The sequence below is a fragment of the Raphanus sativus genome, chromosome 4, assembly GCF_000801105.2.
Source record: "Raphanus sativus cultivar WK10039 chromosome 4, ASM80110v3, whole genome shotgun sequence".
NCBI lineage: Eukaryota > Viridiplantae > Streptophyta > Magnoliopsida > Brassicales > Brassicaceae > Raphanus > Raphanus sativus.
This window is the reverse complement of record NC_079514.1, coordinates 5314374-5340417: the sequence shown is the minus strand read 5'-3', so window position 1 is coordinate 5340417 and position 26044 is coordinate 5314374. Positions and strand designations below refer to the sequence as shown.

The 26044-nt window shown below is 38.2% G+C and overlaps 6 protein-coding genes and 2 pseudogenes across 10 annotated transcripts; 4 read left to right on the top strand and 4 right to left on the bottom strand.

The window, feature by feature from the left end:
- The first annotated feature begins 880 nt into the window (after positions 1-880).
- Positions 881-3450, top strand: LOC108854321 (cysteine-rich receptor-like protein kinase 10). Its single transcript, XM_018627848.2, has 7 exons — positions 881-1802; positions 1868-2005; positions 2092-2210; positions 2296-2512; positions 2591-2828; positions 2910-3060; positions 3138-3450. The coding sequence occupies exons 1-7, from the start codon at positions 1007-1009 to the stop codon at positions 3417-3419; spliced, it is 1941 nt and encodes a 646-aa protein (XP_018483350.1). The 5' UTR covers positions 881-1006; the 3' UTR covers positions 3420-3450.
- Positions 3451-3476: 26 nt separating this feature from the next.
- On the bottom strand, positions 3477-5503 carry LOC108854322 (cysteine-rich receptor-like protein kinase 15; annotated as a pseudogene).
- Positions 5504-7392: 1889 nt separating this feature from the next.
- LOC130511742 (cysteine-rich receptor-like protein kinase 11) lies at positions 7393-10502 on the bottom strand. Of its 2 annotated transcripts, none has more exons than XM_057009276.1 (7): positions 9583-10502; positions 9067-9198; positions 8816-8937; positions 8505-8718; positions 8168-8405; positions 7932-8085; positions 7393-7853 (listed from the first exon to the last, which is right to left on the bottom strand). In XM_057009276.1, exons 1-7 carry the CDS (start codon positions 10397-10399, stop codon positions 7563-7565), a joined length of 1968 nt encoding a protein of 655 aa, XP_056865256.1. In that variant the 5' UTR covers positions 10400-10502; the 3' UTR covers positions 7393-7562. The 2 variants fall into 2 exon arrangements, with proteins under 2 accessions (XP_056865256.1, XP_056865255.1); XM_057009275.1 differs by having other exon boundaries at positions 9568-10500.
- A 784-nt stretch (positions 10503-11286) lies between these two features.
- Positions 11287-13985, bottom strand: LOC130511745 (cysteine-rich receptor-like protein kinase 17). Its single transcript, XM_057009279.1, has 7 exons — positions 13076-13985; positions 12863-12988; positions 12670-12776; positions 12382-12592; positions 12060-12297; positions 11826-11979; positions 11287-11732 (listed from the first exon to the last, which is right to left on the bottom strand). Exons 1-7 carry the CDS (start codon positions 13917-13919, stop codon positions 11406-11408), a joined length of 2007 nt encoding a protein of 668 aa, XP_056865259.1. The 5' UTR covers positions 13920-13985; the 3' UTR covers positions 11287-11405.
- A 1079-nt stretch (positions 13986-15064) lies between these two features.
- On the bottom strand, positions 15065-17893 carry LOC130511743 (cysteine-rich receptor-like protein kinase 17). 2 transcript variants are annotated; one of them, XM_057009277.1, is made up of 7 exons: positions 16983-17893; positions 16771-16896; positions 16580-16680; positions 16291-16501; positions 15975-16212; positions 15746-15899; positions 15065-15652 (listed from the first exon to the last, which is right to left on the bottom strand). In XM_057009277.1, the coding sequence occupies exons 1-7, from the start codon at positions 17842-17844 to the stop codon at positions 15320-15322; spliced, it is 2025 nt and encodes a 674-aa protein (XP_056865257.1). In that variant the 5' UTR covers positions 17845-17893; the 3' UTR covers positions 15065-15319. The 2 variants fall into 2 exon arrangements, with proteins under 2 accessions (XP_056865257.1, XP_056865258.1); XM_057009278.1 differs by having other exon boundaries at positions 16441-16501.
- Positions 17894-18163: 270 nt separating this feature from the next.
- On the top strand, positions 18164-19267 carry LOC108851828 (uncharacterized). The gene is made up of 5 exons (XM_018625298.2): positions 18164-18429; positions 18572-18638; positions 18711-18759; positions 18849-18893; positions 19029-19267. The coding sequence occupies exons 1-5, from the start codon at positions 18223-18225 to the stop codon at positions 19093-19095; spliced, it is 435 nt and encodes a 144-aa protein (XP_018480800.1). The 5' UTR covers positions 18164-18222; the 3' UTR covers positions 19096-19267.
- Positions 19268-20230: 963 nt separating this feature from the next.
- Positions 20231-24191, top strand: LOC108851827 (eukaryotic translation initiation factor 3 subunit A-like). Of its 3 annotated transcripts, none has more exons than XM_057009273.1 (13): positions 20231-20324; positions 20470-20557; positions 20673-21061; positions 21143-21358; positions 21430-21798; positions 21891-21920; positions 22004-22231; positions 22304-22465; positions 22548-22763; positions 22869-23198; positions 23275-23373; positions 23461-23650; positions 23732-24191. In XM_057009273.1, the coding sequence occupies exons 2-13, from the start codon at positions 20512-20514 to the stop codon at positions 24004-24006; spliced, it is 2550 nt and encodes an 849-aa protein (XP_056865253.1). In that variant the 5' UTR covers positions 20231-20324; positions 20470-20511; the 3' UTR covers positions 24007-24191. The 3 variants fall into 3 exon arrangements, with proteins under 3 accessions (XP_056865253.1, XP_056865254.1, XP_018480799.2); XM_057009274.1 differs by having other exon boundaries at positions 20231-20359; positions 23741-24191; XM_018625297.2 differs by having other exon boundaries at positions 20231-20359.
- A 221-nt stretch (positions 24192-24412) lies between these two features.
- On the top strand, positions 24413-25789 carry LOC108853678 (putative F-box protein At5g42430; annotated as a pseudogene).
- The last annotated feature ends 255 nt before the right edge of the window (positions 25790-26044 follow it).

Below are 26044 nucleotides of genomic sequence, written 5' to 3'. Positions count from 1 at the left end.
TATAGAGTTATAGTAAAAATATAAGTAAATAATCGTATAATTTATGTATAACATACTATTTATTGATTTGTTGCAGGTTTTTGATGAAGGAAGATGATTCATTGCAGGCTTTTTTTATTTTTAATGGTATAAGAGACAATGATGTTGATTTTTTTCTCTTATCTAGATAATTTTGGTTTTATTGAGTTCTTATAAAGTTATAAACTATATTTGTGACTTTAATTTTTTATTATGACCAACGCTATTATTTCATGACAACCATGCCTTTTTCAAAAAAAACCATACATTTATGAATTACAACATGATTTTACAAATAAATTTATAAAAATTTGACTAAACCGAACCGAAATGCAAACCGAACCGAATAAACCGAACCGAAACCGATCCAAACCGAACTAACTATGGTTTATTTCGACTGGAAAAATTCTAGAACCGAATTAACCAAACCGAACCGAACCCGAACCGAACCGACAAAATAACCGAAGTGCCCACCCCTAATGTATATGACCTACTTTAAGGAGTTACCTACAAAGAACTCAGAAGAAGATGAACAATTCAATTGACCAAAGTGGAAAGACAGAGGATTCTTGTAGTAGGGACAAAGATGAAAACGAGTTTTTTTTTTCTTTTGCTTACACCGTCACCGCGTGGGAATTTTTATAATTATCATCAGTCAATACCAAAGAAAATTATGTTTGAAATAATGCCAACTACGAAGAGTCTCTTCCTTTGCAAACCAATCTTGACGCATTTCTACTAATGAACCGATCAAAGGCCATCCACAAATATTTTCGCATTTAATATTTTTTATTTATACCATATTTTAATAGTTTTGTTGTAGATGAGCACAAGTTGGACACGAGTTTTGAATACAAAAACCTTGACTTTTTCGTCTGGCACACGTCACAGAACCATCCTCTGTTTTCATTGTAAATCTACACAAACACAGAGAATCAAAATTCAAATTTTATTTCATCAGTATATCGGAATTTCTCAAAAGCAAGTTATGTCTTCTTGGGCCTCTTTGATCTTTCTCTTCCTTTTCTCCTTTCTCGCTAGCTTCAGAGCTTATGCTCAAGATCCCACTTACGTATACCACGTCTGTCCAAACACGACAACTTACACACGAAACAGCACTTACTCCACCAATCTCAGAACCCTCTTGTCCTCTCTCTCTTCCAACAACGCCTCTTACTCAACCGGATTCCAAACCGCCACCTCGGGACAAGGCACCGACAGTGTCACCGGACTTTTCCTTTGCAGGTTAGACTATTCGCCGGAAGTTTGTCGTAGATGCGTCGCCTTTGTCGTCAACGACACCTCAACTCGGTGTCCGAACGAGAGAGAGGTCGTGCTCTACTACGATGAGTGTATGGTAAGATACTCTAACCGGAACATCCTCTCGACGTTAAGCACCAACGGAGGAGTTGTCACGTGGAACGGCCAAAATATTACATCCAGCCAAAAAGACCAGTTCAGAGATTTGGTCTTGTCAACGATGAACCAAGCCGCCAGTGAAGCTGCGGACAGTCCCAGAAAATTCGATGCTAGAAAAGCTAACTGGACTGCATCACAGAATTTATATGGGCTGGTTCAGTGCACTCCTGATCTGACAAGACAAGACTGTTTGAGTTGCCTGCAACAGGGCATCAATCAGTTACCTACTGATAAAATTGGAGGAAGATTTATTGTACATAGCTGTAGTTCAAGATACGAGCTTTACGCATTTTACAACGAATCCGCCATTACAACACCTCCGCCGGCACCACTACCGCCGGTTTCAGTTCCTCCGCCGCCGCCGGGTTAGAACTCTTGTCTTTACCGCTCCCACTGTCTGATATCAATGCTAATGATGTCTGAATAACAGGGAAAGGTGGGAGTTCAAGTGTACTAGTGGTAGCCATTGTGGTTCCTATTATAGTGGTTGCTCTGCTTTTCATAGCTTGTTATTGTTTCCTTGCAAAGAGGGCAAAGAAGACTTTTGACACAGCATCTGCATTTGATGGTAAAGATGTCAATTGAATTATAATCTGATTTATGTCAATGTTCAGATTCTCTTTCCTGCTTCTAAGAATTTCTTTTATGCACCAGGAGATGATATAACAACCGCAGAATCACTGCAGCTTGATTACAGATCAATCCAAACTGCTACTAATGATTTTGCAGAAAGTAATAAGATAGGCCAAGGTGGATTTGGAGAGGTGTACAAGGTAATTATAGTTCCTTAACTGCCTTGGGATATGTTTTTCTTTTCCTTACCATTTGAGGCCAACATAATGGTGGTGATAACGCTAGGGTACATTATCGGATGGAACTGAAGTTGCAGTGAAGAGACTGTCATTATCGGATGGAACTGAAGTTGCAGTTGCAGAGTTTAAAAACGAGGTTATTCTTGTTGCAAAGCTACTACATAGAAATCTGGTTAGACTTGTCGGGTTTTGTCTAGAAGGAAAAGAGAGGGTACTAGTATATGAGTATGTGCCTAATGAAAGCCTTGATTACTTCATCTTTGGTTAGTTTCCCTTCTCAACGATTCTTTTGTCAATTCTTGGAAATATTTAAAGCTGATTCTACTCTATGGTGTGTGCAGACCCTGCAAAGAAAAGTCAGCTGGATTGGTCTCGGCGATACAAGATTATTGGTGGAATTGCTCGAGGGATTCTTTATCTTCATCAAGATTCACGGCTCACGATTATACACCGTGACCTTAAAGCAAGTAACGTTCTTCTGGATGCGAACATGAATCCTAAAATTGCCGATTTTGGAATGGCTAGGATCTTTGGAATGAACCAAACAGAGGAGAATACAAGCAGGATAGTGGGGACCTAGTAAGTTTTGTCTTTTAAACTACTCATACATTTAATGAATTTTTGTGGCCAACATACTAAAGTATTGTTGTCGGGTTTCAGTGGTTACATGTCTCCTGAGTATGCAATGCATGGTCAGTACTCAATGAAATCAGATGTCTATAGCTTCGGAGTCTTAGTCCTTGAGATTATAAGCGGCAAGAAGAATAGCAGCTTCTACCAAACAGACGGTGCACATGACTTGGTTTCATATGTAAGTGTTTAGCCAATCAAGTTCCATATTTACCTGACCATGGTTGCAATTTCTGATTGCTTAAAATAATATTCTAGGCATGGAGGCTCTGGAGTAATGGGACACCGCTAGACCTCATGGATCCAATGATTTTAGATAATTTCCAAAGGAATGAAGTTGTTCGATGTGTCCATATAGGTCTTTTGTGTGTTCAAGAAGATCCTGTAGAGCGTCCACCCTTGTCAACCATTGTTCTGATGCTCACTAGTAATACTGTGACATTACCCGTCCCTAGGCAACCAGGTCTTTTCTTTCAGAGTAGACTTGGAAAAGACCCTCTTGTAACCGCTGGAACTCACAAAAAAAGAATTTGTAAATAGGCAAAATCATGTTTAACAAACTTCATCTTAATTACGAGAAGATGAGTGGAAGACTTACTAGGTGCCAGCTATCCTGCTTGTATTATCTTGGGTTTGATCTATCCCAAAGATCCTCGCCATTCCAAAATCAGCAACTTTTGGATTCATATCCACATCTAGGAGAATGTTAGTTGCTTTGAGGTCACGGTGTATAATTGTGAGCCATGAATCTTGATGGAGATACAAAATTCCCCGTGCAATCCCTCCAATGATCTTATATCGTCGAGTCCAGTCCAGCTGAGGTTGCTTTGCAGGGTCTGTGTGTGCATATCCATGGAATTATAGTAAACTCTAAAGACTTGTAATCCCAAGTTTCAAGAATAAGGCTAAATAATTATTGAAACAAAGCAATAATCAACTGACCAAAGAGGAAGTAATCAAGGCTTTTGTTGGGCACATACTCTAGACCAGTATCCTCTCTTTTTGTTCTAGAGAAAATCCTAGGAGCCTAACCAAATTTCTATGCTGGAGCTTTGCAACAACAACAATCTCGTTCTTGAACTCTGTGTCACCTTGTCTTGATGATTTTGACAGTCTCTTTACCGCAACTTCAACCCCATTCGCGAAAGTTCCCTGTCCGTTTCCATCAGCACCATCTCGTTATCAAAATGTGTTCACACAATTTTTTTAAGAAAATTTGCAGAAACTCATGCCAAGTTAAGGAATAGTAGTACCTTGTAAACCTCACCAAATCCACCTTCACCAATTTTATTATTTTCGGAATAGTTATTTGTTGCAGCTTGAATAATTCTATAATCAAGTTGCAGTGACTCAATGGTTGTAATATCGTCCCCTGTTGCACAATAATTCATAGCAATCAGATGAGACAAAAAAAAAAACTGATCGGTGAAATAATCTAAACCTAGTTAAGGTTGTTATTCCACTGCAATCTTTACCATAAAAAGCTGGTGCATTGTCTGAAATCTTCTTTGTCCTCTTTGCAAGGAAACAATAACCAGCTATTAAAATCAGAACCGCCACTACAACACCCACAACGATGGCTACTATTAACACTTTTGAATTATCATGTTTACCTGCATATAAAAAAATAAACATTTTCTTGAGATCGGATAGTATTGAATATTTAGAGAAACCAGAGTAAAAAACAGAGGAAGATAAAAGAGTTCACCAGTTCGTGTAAGAGATGAGACAGGAGAAATAGACGCCGGAGGAGGTGGTAGCGGTGATGGCGATGGTGGCGGCGGTGCATGTTGTTCTTCAGGTGTTCTAGTGTCGTTTTCGTTGAAGAACGAGTAAAGCTCGTACCTTGAGTTACAACTAGGCCAGAAAAGTCTACCCCCAATTCTATTAAGAGGCATCCCATCGATGGATCGATGCAGGCAACGCAAACATTCATATCGTGTCAGATCAGGAGTGCACTGAACCAGACCGTATAAACTCTGGAGTGCGGTCCAATTGGCTTTGATCGTATAGAACTTCTTAGAACTATTAGCTGCTTTGTCGGCAGCTTGGTTCATCGTGGTCGACACCAAATCTTCGAACCTGTCTTCTTGATTAGATGAAATAATATTACCGTTCAGCAAGATAAACCCTCCTTCGTACACAAGGGTCGATAGAATATTTTGGTGAGAGTATCTGAGCATGCACTCCTCGTAGTAAAGCACGACCTCACTCTCATTGGGACACCGAGCTAAGGTATCGTTGACTGAGAAGGCGACGCAGCGATGGCAAACTTCAGGCGAGACGTCTCCTCGGCAGAGGAAAAGTCCTGTGACCCTGTCGGGATCGCGTCCCACCGTGGCGTTCTGGAATCCGGTGGAGTAGGAGGCGTCGGGGGAAGAGAGAGAGGACAAAAGGGTTTTGAGATTGGTGGAATAAGTGCTGTTTCTTGTATAAGTTGTTGCATTTGGGCACGAATGGAATGTGTAACGAGGATTTTGAGCATAAGCTCTGAAGCTAGCGAGTAAGGAGAATAGGGCAAGGAAGATGAAAGTGGTGCAAGAAGACATGGTTCGACTTCTTTCAGTTTGGTCTACATCATGAAGCTCTCATTTATATAACGAATATATATATTTTTCCTCTCTTTTTGAGTCTGTGACTACCGTAGATTGCCGTGAAACAGGGGATGATTTGTGGAGTGACGAGCACCGTAAGTCAATAAAAGTCAAAGTAAACGCTTTTTTCCTTCTTAATGTAACTTTTATTATGCAACAAAAATATGAACGTATAAAGTGGGGTTTTAGACTAAGGGCCTGACTGGTGTAACCGCAGCGGTTGCGGTTGCGGTTGCGGTTGCGGGAGTTTGCGGGTGCGGGTGGTTGCGGTTTAAGCGTTTTTTAGAGATTTGTACGACTGGTATAGCTGTTAGAAATTGTTGCGTTTGCGGGACTCTTATGACTGGTAAACTACAAAACGCAACATCTGTTAAATAATAATTAACAATATTTACATTTTATGTAATTATAAAATATTAAAAATCATAATAATATGATAAATATAAAATTTATATTTATAAAATCCTATTATTCAATTTTAAAAATTTATAGAAAATATTTTAGTTTTTGAATTTTATAATATAAATTGAAATATAATATGAATACATTTTACAATTTCTATTATTTCAGTTGAAATTTTTTATTGGATATTTTTAGTATTATTTTTATTTATTCTGTTTTTAAAGAAAAAAATTTTACCCTCCCGCAACCGCCCGCAACCGCAAAGCTAGCTGGAACCAGCTTTTGATTTTAAGAGGTTCGGAGCGGTTTGAAGCGATTGTAGCGTTTTCAGTGATTGTTTCGAAACGCCAACAACTGCTATAAACCGCAAAAGCTGCGTTTGCGGGTGGTAGCGGGAAAACCAGTCGGCACCTAAGTCAGACAAGAACAAGACAAGAAAAACATGGCCTTTGGAACTTTCTTGTCTTGCTTTCCCTTTCTCATGTACTCTTTTTTTTTTTGAAACACAACTTAATTTCATTAAACCTTAAACTTCTTGATTACAATGGCTAGAGGGAATTATCCATCCTCTTTGATTGAAAGCATAAACTACAACAACGTAAAATAAACAAGATAATTCTTCAATCGAAGATGACAGCGGATTCGAGACAGGGCTTGAATGAGTCGAAGTAGCCTTCACGACAAAGTCGGATAGCATAGAAATAGTCACATATAGTGACGTTGAAAACCAGCCCTCGTGGATGAGGAAGCTGAAATCAAAACTCGACACCGAGTTAAGATAATCGTCTCCTTTTATAGAAAAGAGGAATGGAGATAAAGACCAACCGGGTGAACCCACCGGTAAACTATTCTTCTTAAAAGAAAGATATGGCATTATGCCATGTACTCTTTTTTACTAAGTGTATATAAGTCTCTTCTTATTTTTTTATGTTGAATTGTTGAATAACACATTACCTGGAGAAGAAAAAAAACATTACCTGAGACATTGTTTAACAGCTTCAACGATGATCCAGATCTCTAATTGTTTACATCATTTATAGTATGGGATATGGACCGTATCCTAGACAGCCTTGAATCTTGGTTGCGTCTAGTTTGTGGTGAGAAGAATCCGAGAGGTTGAGAAACAGATAAAATGACAGAGATGATAGTGCCCATACATTATTGTCGACAGTTTGGGACAAATGATAAACCAACAAAAAGTATGAAAACAATGTAGAAGCATCACAAAAGTTATACACATAGAAATACTTCCATATTTAACGAGGCTCCAAAGGAACTTCTTTTTAAAAGTTCACACAATACATATTGTGCAGAAACAGAGGACTGATACAGAACTCTTCTTTCCCATCTTCTGTCTTGTGTGTGCGTGTGTGAGTGTTTAGTTATTGTGGCTCTTGCTAATTTAGCAACGTGAATTTCGGTGTACATTAACAATAAAAATGACTACTGGGTGCTGGCGGTATGGAAAGACTATAATCTCAATATACGAACCTAAGAGTGAAAAGCAGAGTGTCTGGTCATCATTAGTGAGTTGCCTTTATTATTAACTAAGAACTTTCAAAATTCATATTTAAGAACTCGATTATAAATTTACAATCACACAGAATAAAATGAGAGTGAAGTCTAATCTGAGAAACAAAACACAGGGAGATTCAAGTCCACATCAAGATTGATCTTCAACGAAGATTTAACTCACTAATGGACCAGTAGATTGACCTGACTCCAAATCTACAGCTGATGAGTTTTGATCACGTGTGATTTGGACAAAAAATCCAGGTTGTTGAGGCACAGGTAAGGTGATTGTGTTACTAGTGAGCATCAAGATGATTGTCGACAAAGTTGGACGATCCATAGGGTTCTCTTGAACACATAACAATGCAATATGGATGCATCTGACAACTTCACTGCTGTCACAACTCTCTCTAACAAATGGATCCACAAGTTCTAACGGTGAGCCATTTCTCCAAAGCTTCCATGCCTACACAAGGATAGATCGATTAAATACATTGAAACCTGATCGTAGTTACAAGAAGATTGTTTCTGTTTATGTACTTACATAAGTGACCAAGTTGCTACCATTACTATCTGTTTCGTGGAAGCTGCTATTCTTCTTGCCAATAATAATCTCCAAAACTAAGACCCCAAAGCTATATACATCAGATTTTGTGGAGAACTGGCCATGCAATGCATACTCAGGAGACATATAACCGCTGAAACATAGAGTGAATTTGAGCATATAGATGACAATCAAAGACTTCAATTCATAGGATCTCAAAGGGGAAGAGAAATTACTATGTTCCAACTATTCTGCTTGTATTTTCAAGGGTTTGGTCAGCCATGGTAATCCTGGCCATGCCAAAACCCGTAATTTTCGGGTTTATATCTGCATCTAAAAGAATGTTACTGGTTTTAAGGTCACGGTGTATGATTATAAGCCGTGAATCTTGTTGAAGATATAAAATTCCTCGAGCAATCCCTGTAATGATCTTGTATCTCATTGTCCAATCCAACTGACCTTGCTTTGAAGGGTCTACACATCCATGCATACACATAAAGCACACAGTTTTTAAGAATAGCTATATCATTATGATTTCGATAAAATATAGTAGTAGTATTGACCGCAACCTACCAAAAAGTAGATAATCAAGGCTATTGTTAGGAACAAACTCGTAGACTATAATCTTTTCTTCCGGCTCCAAACAACACCCAAGAAGCCTAACAATATGTCTATGCTGAAGCTTTGTAACAACAAGAACCTCGTTCTTGAACTCTAGTAGTGCACATTGTCCTGATGTTTTGGACAGTCTCTTCACAGCAACTTCAGTTCCGTTTGGAAGTATACCCTAATGAAATTGACATTTTTACAAACCCATATTGATTCAAAGTTTCAAACTTTCAAGTGAAATAACAGAAAAAGAAGTTGAACAAACTTAACTATACCTTGTACACTTCACCGAATCTACCTTGACCTAGCCTGTTACTGCTCGAAAACTTATCTGTTGCAGCTTCAATAGTCTTAAAATCGAATTGTAATGAATGTGTAGTTGAGATATCATCAACAGCTGCACAGAAAAAAGAGAAATAATGTTAATTAGGCTGAAAGAAATTCACTTCTCTTGTTGAGCCAGAAAAAGATCAACAAAGTGAACAAAGGTGCTTGGACTTGGGGCAGATACCACCGATAAACTCACATTGAAAATCAACTTCTTCGTGCGATTTTCTCCTCCGGTAAAAGACAAACGCAAGAGCGAGCAGCACCAAGACGATGACAATGATCGCAGCCACAATTCCAACGATAGCTCCCACTGAAAGGGAATCGCCATCTACGCAGTCAACAGTCACCAAGGTAAGAATATTATTACACCTAAGTGAAATTACATCAAAATTTTACAAATTTCTTCTTCTCTTCGTTTTTTTCTTGACAAATCACTTTTCTCATTTATTTACCGAAATTATAATTAGAATAAAAAATGAAACTTCGCTAAGTTTTAATAGAGAAACCAAAAAAAACAAATAATAAAAATCAATTGTTTAAGAATTTTTTGAAAGTGTCACGTTTAATTTCTCCTTTTTGAGGTTCCATACTTATCTAAACGTCATCCAATTTTGTTCGACTTGATGTCTTTTTATATTCTTATGAAAGTCTTCAATAACTAAATTTTACATTTTAAAACGTTAAAAGGACATAGTACCTTTCTTTTCCGTACCGTCTCCGTCGCCGGTCAAAGGTTGCTGCGGAGCTGCTTTGGTGGATATATTATCAAAAGCCCCTAAGAACGGATAAAGATCCCACCGGAAAAAACAGCTCGGCCGCCTAGCAACGCCGCCTTGATTCCCACGGCAACACTCTTGATACCTCCTAACATTTGCTCGGAGACAAGCTTCACAATTCTCCGGAGACAAATCCGGTGTACACTCCATCAACGCGTAAACTCGCTGAAACGTAGTCAACGATGTGATATCCGCTGCATAGTACTTACCACTAGAAGACGATGAAGCTCCACTGCGTCCCGCTGAAGCCGTATCTATCAGCTTAATCATAAACGCATCCCAAATTCTTTCGAACTCCGACATGTTAATGGTGATGTTCCCAGTGTTGTATCTTAATGAGTTCGGCTCTAGGTTCATTGATCCGAAGAAGGAACTGTTCGCATACCGAACCATGCAGAGAGTTTCGGTGCCTGGCCATGAGAAAGCCTCAGTTTGGTTAGGACAGTTCTGTATCATATCTGTCACTGCTTTAGTTATGCACTCTGAGCAGTGTTTTGATTGAGCTCCAGGGATGCACAAGCCCATCGCGTAGACTCGGTCTGGTTCTTGCCCGATCGAGGAGTTGTAGAAGAAACCGTCTCGAGACGTGACGTTAGAGGCAAGAGACGAGAGAATGAGTCGACGGTTTGAGTCATACGTAGTGTTTGGTCTGAAAGTTCCCGTTGTGTTCAGGCAAATCTGTCCGGACACTGAGATGAAACTAAAAGTCACAAGGACGGATAAGAGAAGTGGAAAGAGACTGATCCGACACATTTTTTCAAGTTTATGTTTAGTCTTTTGGTGTCTTGAATAGGTAAATGTTAAATAGGCGTATACGTTTTTTTTTTCTTTTTTGAAAAAGGGTTGATAGGCATACATTAATAAGTTGGCTTTTTCAAAAGTGGAGGCTCCAAAATATTTAATGAGACCAAGGGACCAACATTTGACTATAGTATTTTGGGAGACGGTTATTTGGGAAATCAAAGTTAGCGTTAGTTTAAATCGAATTATTTACATTAAAAATTGGAAGGTCTTAGAAGATGTTAACGTGTGACGTGTTGTTCACTGGTGATTAGCATATTATAATGGACCGCAACCACATAAACAATTTAGGATGAAAGAGATCGAATACGAAATAGATTTGTTCAAGTGGCATTAATTTTGTTTGTTTTGACTGAGAAAACGACGTAATTTTTTTGTCAAGCGTGACGTAAATCAGCCTGATGAGAATACACTGCATAATTCAGCAATTCTTATTTTGTGAATGAGATCAAGGACCAAGGTTTAGGCCAATATGGCTTATCGTTGCTTGACATCCAAGGAACAAGTTCCAGGTCTAGTAAAAAACCAGCTTGACCTGGAGTGTGGTAAGAGACTCCTCTGCTTTATTCGTATTCTCTAAGGTTATACTTGTAAATTTTCTTCTTTATTATACAATACCTGAAGATAATCTGCAAATATTGTTGAGTGGCCATGAACCTTTTTATGCATGGACATAAAACAAGTGACACGCCTTTGTCAAAGTAACACAATAAAACAGAGCCATACAACCTTTAAGCTCAGGGTCTTTCGGTTGCTTGTTTCCCAAGTTATGTGTTCTTTGTAAAGTTTCTTTTTTTTTGTCAACTATAAAGTTTCTTTATAACTAAACTTACTCTCCAAATTTTAATATCGAGTTTTATGCTAAATCAGTCGAACTTTTACATATGTGGACATAAAACAAGTGACAAGCCTTTGTGGAAACTAGAAACAAGTGAACTAAACAGAACATCTTGACTATTCAACGAGGATTAACATCAGTGATTGTTGCTTCATCCACAGAACAAGTATAAGACTTGCTGCTCGATTGACTGGGGTCCAGGCCTGACATGGTCGTTCCTGGCCTGTTCCCAAAAAAAAATCCAGGTGGCAGAGGTACAGGCAGACTAATAGAGCTGGTTGTGAGCATTTGTTGAATCGTTGACATTTTGGGACGATCTGCAGGATTTCCTTGAACGCATAACAGTCCAATATGAATGTATCTAACAACTTCATCGATGTTACTGTCTTCTTTGATACCAGGATCAACGAGATCAGGCAATGATTTGTTCTCCCAAAGTCTCCAAACCTGTAGAAGTTATGTAAAATATATTCAGAACTTTTATCATTACTTAAAAGAATCAATAATAGTTTGAGACTATATTATGTTCTAGCTGCTCACATATGTGACTAAGTTGTTAACTAAACCATCCATCTGACGGAAGCTGCTATTCTTTTTGCCACTAATGATCTCAAGAATCATTACTCCAAAGCTATATACATCTGATTTCATCGAGAATTGGCCATGTATCACATACTCAGGTGGCATGTAACCGCTGCAAAATACATTTTAATTAGCTGAAAAAGATTATGATTATCAAAATTCATCAGGTCCAAATAGAGTATATATACTCACAAGGTTCCAACTACTCTTGATGTATTGCCTACAGTTTGGTTCATTCCAAAGATCCTTGCCGTTCCGAAATCAGCAATTTTTGGATTCATATCCGCATCTAATAGAATGTTACTAGCTTTGAGATCGCGGTGTATGATCTTGAGCCTTGAATCTTGATGAAGATATAAAATACCACGACTGATCCCACCAATGATGTTGTGTCTCACAGTCCAGTCCAGCTGAACTCTCTTACTAGCATCTGAATAGTCATGCATAATTACAACTGGCTATGTATAAGAAGAAACAACAAAGGAAAACTGTATATAATATATAAACAACTGACCGAAGAGGAAATAATCAAGGCTTTTGTTAGGAACAAACTCATAGACGAGTAACTTTTCTTCTCCTTGAAGTGAAAAGCCAAGAAGTCTAACAAGATTTATATGCTGAAGCCTTGCAACAACAACAACCTCGTTCTTGAACTCTCTTTCACCCTGTCCTGCTGTTTTTGAATGTTTCTTTACCGCAACTTCAGTTCCATTCATGAGGATGCCCTTCGTAATTAATACAAAATAAGACATAATCATTTCATTATTTCCTAAAGAAAGAAGCAATATAGATGGGAAAATACCTTGTAAACCTCACCAAATCCACCTGCCCCAAGCTTGTTCGCCTCGGAAAAATTGCCCGTCGCAGCTTCAATTGTCTTAAAACCAAATTGAACAGATTCCGCTTCAGCTAAGACCAACAGTAAGATAGTCAAAAAAAATTCCTAAGCAAACAATGAGATTCTTATGAATACAATACCAATTGAAGCAACTCACTTGAAAGTTGTATATCTTGCTTTTTCTTTCTCCTCTTGAACATAAACATGCCTACAGAAATCAATACTATGATAACCACAATAACTACAACTATCGCTGCGACAACTCCTCGTGAGATATTTTTATCTGCACAAAAAACCATTACACAACAAAAAAAAAACTTTACACAACGTAAAAAAAAACTGCTCTGGCATTGTTTCTAAAGTGACTTGCCTTTTTTGGTTATATCGGTCAAATTAACAGAAGGACTGTCTAAAAGCGGAGGCGGATCATTAATATGATCAAAAGCACCAGAGAAATTATACAACTCCCACCGGAAAAAGCAACTTGGCCGCAACATAATGACACCTCTCTTCCCATGATACACTTTTTTATAGTAATCAACGCTTGACTCAAGACAAAGACTACAATCCTTTGAAGAAATATCTGGAGTGCATTGCATCAGCATCAATATGTTCCTGTAAACCGGCACTGGAGCTACATCCTTTGCATAGTATTTACCAGACAATGATAAAGAAGTAGATGAATTGTTTCTCTCCGAGGAAGAAACTCTCGTGATCATACGAAGCACTAACCCGTCCAACACACTATCAAACTCCTTCTGGTTTTCTTTTCTTACGTCCATTACATTATAAAACGGTGTAATAGGCTCCAAGGCGAGGACCCCAGAGAAGGACTTGCTGGAGTAGCGAACAAGGCAAAGGAACTCGTCACCTGACCATACGAAAGCCTCTGTTTGGTTCAAACAGGTACTTAGTAAACTGTCTGAGGCGGCCTGGACACAGTGTGAGCAAGCTTGTGGTTCAGCACCTGGAGCGCACATCCCCAAGGCGTAAACTCTGTCCAGACCTACCCCGATGGAGCCGTTGAAGTAGCCGGCGTGAGCCGTGACGTTAGAAGCAAGAGTAGAGTTTATGAGAAGGCGGTTCTTCTCATATGGACTATTGGGTTTGAAAGTCCCAGAAGCTTCATCACAAGTTTGTTGTGCAGAAACAAAAATGGGACTGAAGCTTATGAGTATGAAGCAGAGGATTGATACAGAGCTCTTCTTTCCCATTTTTTTCTTCTTTAAATAATAATTCAGAGCGTTTGTGTGTTTTGGAATGTGTGTATCTTATCAGTTTGTCCTGAACTTTGAATATTACACCTCACTGACAACGCGATATACTACTTTTTTTTCTTTCTGTTAGTAAAATACAACACGCAGCAGGACTACAAAATTGCCTACTCTAGATTTACGTCGGTGACTTGTCTCACTAATATTATATTAGTCAAAAAGTGACAACTTTGAATTTATTGGAACAAAAATGTGACAACTCTGAATTTTTGTGGGAGACTTTTCAAAAAATGATATATTTGAGTTAAAATGAAGAGTATTTTTGTTTAACAATAAATAGTAATTGTAAATTTGTGAAGTAAATAACAGATTAATCAAGAAATTAATTTACAAATCATATTACAAAAGGTAATCAAATAAAAAAATAATATAATCACTAATAACATTATAAAAACTAAATAGTAATATTTTTTAAAAAATCTTAATTAGTTTGGATGATATTGTTAATTTAACAAACTGTTCAATTAATTTAGATAGGTATGTGTTATTTGTAAAGTTTCCTTTTAACAAAATTTTACTCTTTAAGTTGAGTTAATAAAAAGGAACTAATCTTTTCTCTCCAAATTTCAATAGTGAGTTTTTTGCTGAATCAGTCAAACTGAAAGTTAACGTTCAAATTATTTCATATGTGGACGTAAAACTAGTGACTAGGGCCGGGGTTAAAATATCCATAATTTTTAATTCAATTTTTTATTTATTTTGATTCGTACCAAAAAATTCGGAATTTTTGCAACTCTATGAATTAAAACAAATACTAATATGCAGTATCTAAAAACGAAGTAAATCAGAAATGTTAAAAAAAATTAGGAACGGATATTTGATTCCAGTCGTTTCAATTATATATACATATATTTAAGAATTATATATGCAAATTATATAATTATTATATTTTATGTAATATTTTATTTATTAAATTTATTATTTTAGTTATTAAATATTTTAATTAAATAGTATTTCTTTTGTAATTATATATTATTATTTTATATTATTTTGAATTTTTTTATTATGTAATAATTATTAATTACAAAACGGAGCGGATAATCCACGAATAGTTTAAATAGTTTCGGATTTACGAATACATAAAATCTACGAATAATTTAAATAAATCCGAATATCCAAACTAACAAATACATAAAATCCACAAATAATTTAAATAGTTTCGGATATTCAAACTAAACGAATACATAAATTCGTATGAAGCAAGCGGATCAAAAACTCAAGTATTTGTATGGGAAGGAGCGGATCATGGATAGTGAAATTTTTCCAGATATCCGCTCCATGCCCATGCAGCCTTTGTGGAAACTAGAAACAACTTAAAAAAAACAGTTCATTTTCACTATTCAACGAGGATTAACCTCAGTAATTGTTGCTTCATCCACTGAACAAGTAAAAGACTTGTTGCTCGACTGATTCGGCTCCAATCCCTGGGATGAAGAAGTCGTTCCTGATCTGTTCCCGAAAAAAAATCCCGGTGGCAGAGGTACAGGCAGAGAAATAGAGCTGGTTGTGAGCATTTGGTGAATTGTTGACATTGTTGGACGATCTGCAGGATTTTCTTGAACGCACAACAGTCCAATATGTATGTATCTAACAACTTCATCGATGTTACAGTCTTCTTTGATACAAGGATCAATGAGATCAGGCAATGATTTGTCCTCCCAAAGTCTCCAAACCTGAAGATGTTACATAATATGTATTCAGAACTATGATCAATATATAAAATAATTAATCAAAGTTTGAGACTATGTTAGATTCTAATTGCTCACATAAGTGACTAAGTTGTTAACTAAACCATCTATCTGGTAGAAGCTGCTATTCTTTTTGCCACTAATGATCTCAAGAATCAGTACTCCGAAGCTATACACATCTGACTTCATCGAGAACTGTCCATGTGTCACATACTCAGGTGGCATGTAACCGCTGCAAATAAATACATGTTAAATTAGCTGCAACATTGTTTGTTTATCAAACTCAATCATAGAAGTATATACTCACAAGGTTCCAACTACTCTTGATGTGTTGTCTACAGTTTGGTCCATCCCAAAGATCCTTGCCATTCCGAAATCAGCAATTTTTGGATTCATATCCGCATCTAACAGAATGTTACTAGCTTTGAGGTCACGGTGTATGATCTTGAGCCGTGAATCTTGATGAAGATACAAAATCCCTCGACTGATCCCACCGATGATGCTGCGTCGCGTTGTCCAGTCTAGCAGAATTCTCTTACTAGCGTCTGAGTATTCATGCATAATCACAATTGGTTATGTAAAATAAGAAGAAACAAAAAGATAAAATTTAGAAAACAACTGACCAACGAGGAAATAATCAAGGCTTTTGTTGGGAACAAACTCATAGACAAGTAACTTTTCTTCTCCTTGAAGTGAAAAGCCAAGAAGTCTAACAAGATTCCTATGTTGAAGCTTTGCAACAACAACAACCTCGTTCTTGAACTCTCCCTCACCTTGTCCTGATGTTTTGGACAGTCTCTTTACTGCAACTTCAGTTCCATTCATGAGAATGCCCTTTATAAACGAGGCATCATCATTTCATTATTTCCTCAGGAAAGAAGCAATCTAGGTGGGAAGATAGAGTATCTATACCTTGTAAACCTCACCAAATCCACCTGCACCAAGCTTGTTGGCCTCAGAAAAATTGCTCGTCGCAGCTTCAATTGTCTTGAAATCAAATTGAACAGATTCCGCTTCATTTAAGAACCAACATTAAGCTCGTTAAAAAATGTTCCTAGGCCGTGAGATTCTTAATATTACAAATAGCAATCAAGGAAACTCACTTGGAAGTTGCATGTCGTGATTTCTCTCTTTCCTCTTGAACATAACAAAGCCTAAAGAAATCAATATTATGGTAACGACAATACCTACCACTATACCCGCGATTATTCCTCCCGAGACCTTTTTATCTGCATAGAACGGTTCTATTAGAACCACCAATTCCCACAAAAAAAAAAACAAGAACTGAGCTGGACTTATTGTTAAAGTTACTTGCCTTTCTTGGCTATATTGGTCAGATTAGCAACAGAAGGACTCTTTGGAGGCGGCAGTGAAGGCGGATGTTGACCATTAATATTATCAAAAGCACCAGAGAAATTATACAACTCCCACCGGAAAAAGCAACTAGGCCGCAATATAATGGTGCCTCTCTTCCCATGAAACAATTTCTTATAATAATCAACACTTGTCTCTAGACAAAGACTACAATCCTTTGAAGAAATATCTGGAGTGCATTGCATCAGCACCAATATGTCCCCATAAACCGGTACTGAAGCTACATCCTTTGCATAGTATTTACCAGACAATGATAAAGAAGTAGTAGACGAATTGTTTCCCACCGAGGAAGAAACTCTCGTGATCATAGGAAGCACTAACCCATCCCACACACTATCAAACTCTTTCTGGTCTTCTTTTCTTACGTCCATTACATTATGAAACACTGTATTCGGCTCTAAGGCGAGAACCCCAGAGAAGGACTTACTAGAGTAGCGAACAAGGCAAAGGAACTCGTCACCTGACCATACGAAAGCATCTGTTTGGTTCAGACATGTATATAGTATAATATCTGAGGCGGCCTGGACACAGTGTGAGCAAGCTTGTGGTTCAGCACCTGGAGCACACATCCCCAAGGCATAGACTATGTCAGGGCCTAGCCCGATGGAGCCGTTGAAGTAGCCGGCGTTAGCCGTGACGTCAGAAGCAAGAGTAGAGTTGATGAGAAGGCGGTTCTTCTCGTATGGACTATTGGGTTTGAAAGTCCCAGCAGCATCATCACAAGTTTGTGCAGAAACAAAAATGGGAGTGAAGCTTATGAGTAGGAAGCAGAGGATTGATACAGAGCTCTTTTTCTTTCCCATTTTTTTCTTTCTTGATTTGGTTATTTAGATAATGTATGTGTGTGTTAAAGTCTGTGGTTCTTATCAAAGCTATATCAGAATTTTGTATTAGTCTTACTCGAATGGCGGCACATGCACATTAATGAGAAAGTGACAGCTTTGAATTATTGTGGGAGAGTTTTCTAAGTCAACTTTAATTGTAGGTGAGGGAAATTAATGAGAATAACATACAGTTGAGCCTAAATTAATATTAACAGTAGCATATAGTGTAATAGTAAAATACATTCGGTCTATCAAAATCAAATAGTAGAATAGTAGTGGGGGTGAATTTGTAATTTCAAATCACTTAAAGAGAAACAGATTACATCGAGTAGCCACCGGAATTAACTATTTGGAAAAATGGACGCCGGAGCTGAAATTGAAATGGATCCACCGGTGGATGGAGATTCTTCGGCGGCGGAATCTGGGTTCGTCGGAAAATTGGATCCCTCGCCGTTGAATCAAGGGGAGATTCTGAGAACACTTGCCACGGTGGAGAAGGATTCGAAGGCAATCGCGGAGAGCTTCTCGTCTCTCTTTGTCTCCCTCCGATCGACTCTCTCTGAGGTTAGAAATAAATAACCAATTTTTTTAAGGTTAATTTCATCAGCGCCTTTGTTTGTGTCTGTGGAACGATGTTAAACATTGCAAAGTTTGATGCTTTTGATCTGTTTGTGATCATAAAGACTGTTCCTTGATGGTGTGATAGGCTACTGGAAGCTCAGTTGATCACATGAGTTGCTTTGGAGATGCAGCTGGACGTCTTCAGGAAACCGGTATGGTTAGAGAAAAAACTAACTTGGTTTTGTATGAATGAACAATCAGCTTTAACTGCTTTTCTTTTGCAGCTCTAGATGCATCCACTAAAGGGAACCGCTACATCAACTCCTGCCTCAGGTAATTATGATCATAGAGAATACTGAGAGTATATATGTTTCCAAAATATGATTGTTTCATACGATTCCTTAAACTTTCAAATGGTGCAGATTAAACGAGGAAATTAAAGGCGTTGAGACTCTGGCGGCTCGGTTGTATCCTTAATTTGGTTGGTTCTTTGCGTGTTAGCCATGTGTGGTTGAGTGACATATACATACCATGTTTAGCTCATAGCTTTCTTAGAAGTTGTGGTTTTAGTTGGTACAATCCTTGATAAATCAAATCTGCAGAAAGCACCTGAGGAGAAATGTGGATGTTCTTGACACGGCTGTGAACAAGCTTCTCCGTCCTCCTTGACTAGTCTATTAGCTTTTCACGGACTTTTATCACTTGTTTTCTCGTACATAAAGATTTTGATTATAACTGCTGTTTTTCTTTTTGTGACAAAATGTTTTATGTCGTTAAACTTCTTCTTTCTTTTTTTCTTCAAATAATAAATTTCAATAATATCCCTCAGTATTGTCTATGATCAGAAAAGAGCTATTATATAACGAAAGTACCTGAGGCAGGAGTTTATGAAATATATTATTGTAATTAACTATTCTACTAATTAATATGAAAAGAGCATGTAGAGAATTGACTTCTTAAAAAAAAGGAAAGGAAGAGAAGCCAAAATTAGTTATACACTCATATGCGTGAAAAACTCCATTTTCTCAGTTACAAAAAAGAAAAAGAAAGGAAAACACGTTACAATTAAGGATGGCAATCAAAGATCTGGACCGCGGGCTTGGTCTGTAAAGGTTTGCTGCAGAGCGGGATTGGGCTTCCATTTAATAGGTCTGCAAAATTGCGGGCCTCGCGGGACGGGTTCAAAGCGGGATGGGTTCAAAGCGGGATGGACTCAAAACGGGATGGATCGAAAGCGGGATGGGTTAAACCGCGGGATTTTGCGGCAATCTTAAATCTTCATTTATGCTTTCACATGAGAGAGAGAGAGTGAGAGAGTGAGAGTGAGAGAGAGAGAGAGATTAGACACTATTGAACTCTATTGATGGTGGTTTCAGTGTTGATGATGCTTCCGGTCTCTCAAGAACCTCTAATCTGCACTGGTAGAGCTTCTTCAAACCATCATAAATGATAATAAATACATTTGTTTTGTATAAACTTAATGTATTGATCTTGTAAAAGTATACTCGATCATGTGCAAGATAAAAATTAATTCATGTCTATGTTTGTTTGTGCATGTAGAAATAAGTAATGTAATATTCGATGTCCCGCGGAACGGCCCACGAAGACCTGCATATTTCGCGATACGGGATTGGGCAGCTAGTTTGAGGACCGCATCCCGCGCGGGACAGGTCCGTCGTGTACCGCCAGAAGTCGAATCCACAGCGGTTCGGGACGGGACGGGACGGGAGAACCCAATTGCCATCTCTAGTTACAACTCTATAAGACGTGAGGTAAAAGACATCGTGAAAAGGTAACTCTGAAACTTCAAAGCCCTAGAAAACACGTTACAACTCTATAAATAAGAATCTCTCTGCGCCGCCTAACTTATTGAATCTTAGCTTCTTCAGATTCATTTGGTTCGTGATTTTATCGATTATAGACTATTCTCTGAGTATGTGTTCCACTCGCCTAGTCGCCTATAAACTATTTTTTCATAGTATGAATCGTGCTTCAAGTTCCAAGTTCCATTTCTTTCTCCTTAAATTAATGCCGTTCTTACAGGTCTAAATAAGAGTTTGCTGGTTAAACCGTTTAGTCTGAATCATGGCGATTTTTTTCAATCCGGAGAATGCACTAAAGCGTGCAGAAGGTAAGTTACACATTGATGCCTTTTAGCCCACGTCTTATGATATTTATTTAATCTTTGTTTGACCATGAAGTTTACTTCCAGCTGTACGAATTGAAATTGTGTTGGGCCATTGCAGAACTTATCAACGTTGGGCAGAAACAAGATGCTCTCCAGGTGCTTCACGATCTCATTACCTCGAGGGGCTTCAGAGCTTGGCAGAAACCACACGAGAAGATTATGTTAAGATTCGTGGAGCTTTGCGTTGACTTGAAGATGGGTAGGTTTGCCAAAGACGGATTGATCCAGTACCGTAATTCTTGTCAGCAAGTGAACATGACTTCCTTTGAAGAAGTAACCAATCAACTCGTACGTCTTGCTACTGAGAAAGCTGAGGAGGCCCTTGATAAGGAGGCTCTTGATGTAGATGGTCTCGAGGTTACACCGTGGTTGAAGTTCTTGTGGGAAACATACAGAACGGTTCTTGAGATATTGAGAAACAACTCGAAGTTGCAAGCCTTGTATGCGGTTAGTTTAGTTAATTCTCCTAGGCAATTACATTCTTGTTAGCTTTTTTTTGTTTGATATATTCATTGTTGTTTCTTGTAGATCACGGCACATAAAGCCTTCCAGTTTTGCAAGAAGTATAAAAGACCAACAGAGTTTCGTAGGCTTTGCGAAACTATGAGAAACAATTTGGCGAACCTTGACAAATACAGAGACCAGAGGGACCGTCCTGACTTGACAGAGCCTGAGACTTTGCAACTTTACCTAGACACAAGATTTGAGCAGTTAAAAGTTGCTACTGAGCTTGGACTTTGGCAGGTATATATGTTCGTGTCTCTCTGTAATATTAGAGTGTATAATCGGTATATTCATGTACCTTACTTTTGCAGGAAGCTTTTCGCTCTGTTGAAGATATATATGGATTGATGTGCGTGGTCAAGAAAACTCCCAAGTCATCTTTGCTGGTGGTTTACTATTCCAAATTGACTGAGATCTTCTGGACTTCTTCGAGCCATCTTTACCATGCTTATGCTTGGCTGAAGCTGTTTAGCTTGCAGAAGAATTTCAATAAGAAGTTAAGCGAGAAGGATCTGCAGTTACTAGCTTCATCTGTTGTCTTGGCGGCACTCTCTGTTCCACCGTTTGGTCAGGCTCGTGGTGCTTCCCGTTTAGAGTTTGAAACTGAGAAAGAAGGCAATTTGAAGATGGCTAATCTCATAGGCTTCAATCTTGAACTTAAATTCGAAAGCAGGGATATGGTAACATAAGTTATCTTTCTTATGCTGTTATCATGTTACATCCTTTGTTACTTGCTTGCTGACTATAGTTCAATCTGTTTTATTTATTTCAGCTTTCTAGGGAATCACTTTTGTCAGAGCTGGTGAGCATCTCTAGCTGGAATTGTTACTTTTGTGACATTTTTATTTTCTTTTGGTGTTTTGACATAATTTATCTCTCAATTAGGTTTCAAGTGGTGTTTTGAGCTGTGCAACTCAGGAGGTCAAAGATCTTTACCATCAACTAGAGCATGAGTTTCACCCACTTGATCTCGGTTCCGACACTAAGCCTTTGCTAGATAGAATCTCCAAACTAGGTGGGAAGCTGTCAACAGCTCCTTCTTTACCAGAAGTACAACTCTCTCAATATGTTCCTTCTTTGAAGAAGCTTGCTACTCTGAAGCTGCTTCAACATGTAAGTTGCACTCTTTTTTTTTACCTATACTTCTGCATGTACCCACAAATCTACTGTTACAATTTTTCTCAGGTGTCTAAGATGTATCAGACGATAAGAATTGAGTTTCTAGCTCAGCTGGTCCCTTTCTTGGACTTTTCAGACGTTGAGAAGATATCAGTTGAAGCTGTGAAACACAATTTTATAGCCATGAAAGTTGATCATGTGAAGGGTTTTGTAACTTTTGGAAATCTGGTTAGTCTATTCTGCATTTAAGTAGTTTTACTATTAACTTTTTGATAGTTTTGCTTGATGTTGTTTTGTTTCATGTTTTCAGGGTAATGAGTCTGATGGGTTGAGTGATCCTCTGACTATTTTTGCTGAGACTATGAACAAAGTAAGAGCTATGTTATTCCCTGCTTCAAGTAAGCTTGGTGACATAGTAGTACCAAATCTAGAGGAGACTGTTGAAAAGGAGCATAAGAGATTGCTTGCCAGGCAATCTTTCATTGAAAAGAGGAAGGAGGAGCAAGAGCGCCAGCTATTAGAGATGGTATTTTTCTTACATCAAAACATGTGTTTAGGCGTCAATCATACTTCATTTTCGTTTGGATCACTTGAGACAAAGTCTCACTGTTTTCTGTGTTTTGTTTTGAAGGAACATGAAGAGGAGAAGAGAAAGCTTACGCTTAGGATGCAAACTGAAGAGGCGGAACAAAAGAGACTTGCCTCGGAGGTTGAGGAGAGAAGGAGACAGAGAATCCTTAGGGAGATAGAAGAGAGGGAGCTTGAGAAAGCTAAGGCTTTGCTAGAGAACACTGAGAATCACCAGATAAAGGTAGAAGAAATGGAGAGAAAGCTCCTTAAACTTGCCAAAAGAATGGATCACCTGGAACGAGCAAAGAGAGAAGAGTCTACCCCTTTGATTGAAGCTGCATATCAGCAAAGACTCGTAGAAGAAATAGAATCTCATGAGCAGGAGCAACAGGTGAACTATTTTTCTTAACAGTGGTTTCTAAGTTGAGGCATACAAAGGTCCTTATAGTCTCTTATGTTTTGTGTAGCGTGAGGTCGAGCTCAGCAGGGAACGTCATGAGAGTGAACTGAAGGAGAAACGCAGGGTGACTAGAATGTTATCTTCAGAATCTTTTGTTGAGAACATGGTCAGTGATGATGTCTTCATGATGCTATAATATCATGTTTTATTCTTATTATCAAGTAACTCAAATCAAAATCTTTTATTTTTTCAGGTAATATTCCAAAATAGAGTGATTAGGCTTCGAGAAGCCGAGTTTGAGAGACAAAAGAGAGAGAAAGAGGAGCATCTTCAAGCCAGGAAACAAGAGAGAGATGTTAAAAGAAAGAAGATATATTACTTGAAATGTGAAGAAGAAAGAATAAGAAAGCTTCAGGAAGAAGAGGAAGCTCGTAAGCAGAGAGGTAAATAAGATTTTATAGTCATGAATATGCAATAACATTTGATGTGTCTTATCTGAGAAGTGTCACTAAAGTTTCCTTCAGATGCTGCAGGTCCTTCACAGTCGTCTGCAAAATACATTCCTAAGTTCAGGCTTAGCCAAGCCACTGAAGTTTCGGGCTCCTCAGATGACCAATGGGGAAGCAGAAGACCACAGCATAGTGGCAGGAACAATGCTCCACCTCTGGTCGAAGGAGACCAATGTGGCAACGGAGGTGAGCGACCTGGTGGTGATTCTTGGCGGAGTGAAGAAGGTAGATATGCATTTAGAAGCGGAAGCCCAAGGTCTTCCTTCTCATCAAGAACCTCTCAACGCTGATGCCTGTGTAGTAGAATTCTGGTCTCAGTTCCCATAAAATAAGAGTTCAGTGAAGAAATAATTTAATCTATTTTAAGACTCGTTTTGTTTGCTCCTTCTTGAGCTTCCTTGTTCTGTAGTTCATCGACTTTTCAGTTGATCTTTATCAGTATTTATGCTGTGTAAGAAAACATGTTGCATTAAACGCCAATTAGTTTCTAATCTCTGTTACGTTCTCACTTGTTTACAAAGCCACTTATTTGATTAATAGCGTTTTTCAAATTTTATAATAACGTGATCAGCAAGTAAACACTTAAGATTATTAGATTTTTCCTTTTAATTTCTTTATAAATATCTAACAATTTCTTTTATCAGTTTGGTTAAATTTTAACTATAAATAAGTCGTTCTAAAGGAGAGCAAAAAAAAAAAAAACATCCCATCAAAAATAATAATTCTTACTTTTTCTTCTAGAAAGCGATTTCTAGGGTTTTCGATCGTTTCTGTGCCACTAGTTCAAACCCTTCGAACTCAACATGAGAAGAGGAGAAAACTCATATTCTATCCCCATTGATCTCATCACAGAGATACTCTCGAAATTGCCAGCCAAATCAATAGCTAGGTTTTCTTGCGTTTCAAAGCCATGGAGTTCTATGCTTGCCAGTCCATACTTCAAAGAGTTGTTCTTCACCAGGTCCCTGGCTCGGCCGCGTATCTTATTCTCCGTTAAACGAGATGGTAACGATTTGTGTTTTTTCTCGTCGTCACAGCCTAGTAATCCATATGAGAAGTCGTCATCTCTTGTAGTTACCGCCGACTCTCACATGAAGTTACCTAAAGACAGGCTTACAAGTTATTGTAGACATGCCTTGGGTTTGGTCTATTTCTGTGGACCTAAGGAGATTGTGATATGTAACCCTAGCACGGGACAGTTGGCTCTTTTACCCAAAGTAGGGATGCTGAGTGTGAGAAACTATTTAGGGTTTGATCCGGTTGACAAACAGTTTAAGGTATTGTCCATAAACTTTGACAAGCCGGATCGAGTTTTGACACTAGGAGGGACTGGAGGCAATTCGTGGAGGGAGCTCTATTGTCCCTTAAAACATTTTTCTACGCGTGGTTTGCATGAAGAGATATGCATCAATGGGGTTTTGTATTTCTTTGCTACACAAAACAATGGACTTTCTCATCTGATTGTTTGCTTTCATGTTAGGTCTGAGGAATTCAAGTTTATCTACAAAGATTTCTTGGAACGAGAGAAAAGAACGTACACTGATTTTATTAGTCACCGGGGTAATACTAAACTGATAAACTATAAGGGTAAACTAGGCGTGATTACTCTGGAGTATGATTATAACCTTTTGGATCTGGATCGTCATGACCCCAAGGGTAAAAAGTGTTCCCTCAAGTTGTGTATGTCAGTTATAAAGGATGTTGAAAACCCAAACTCGGAATGGTCGGAACATGTCTACACTTTTTGAAGACGAATCAGTTCTTTGAATGCAGTGATGTTACCACTTTATGGAAGGACGAAGTCGTTGGTGGGGATGTTTCTGTCGTTGGAGTGACTGCCGCAGGTGACATTGTTTTTGCGTATGAAGAATGTATCTAAGCCGCTTTATGTTTTCTACCTCAATATCGAAAGGAACACTCTCCAACGAGTTGAATTCCGAACTGCTAACCATGAAGCTTTTGAAAAATGTAGTAGCAAAGTTATACTCTCTGTGGACCATGTAGAGGATTCTTCACTTTATTTAATATATTGAGCCGACATATGCTGCATCAATATATAAGTCGATAACGTAAAGCCACCACAGCACTACATCAAACATCATCTTAGGCACACATGCAACACATGTTTGAGGGCATTAACAAAAGTTTTACATGATTGCTTCTCTTGCTTCTTAAGTTAGTTTTTTTTTGGTTTGACATCGGCTTCTTAAGTTAGATAAAAGCTCTATTTACATAAAAGTTTGTATTATGTTGGTAAACAATCAACTTGGCAAATAAATTCTTTGATAATTGTTTTTATTCAAGTCGGCTATTGCTGAAGTTGTCTTC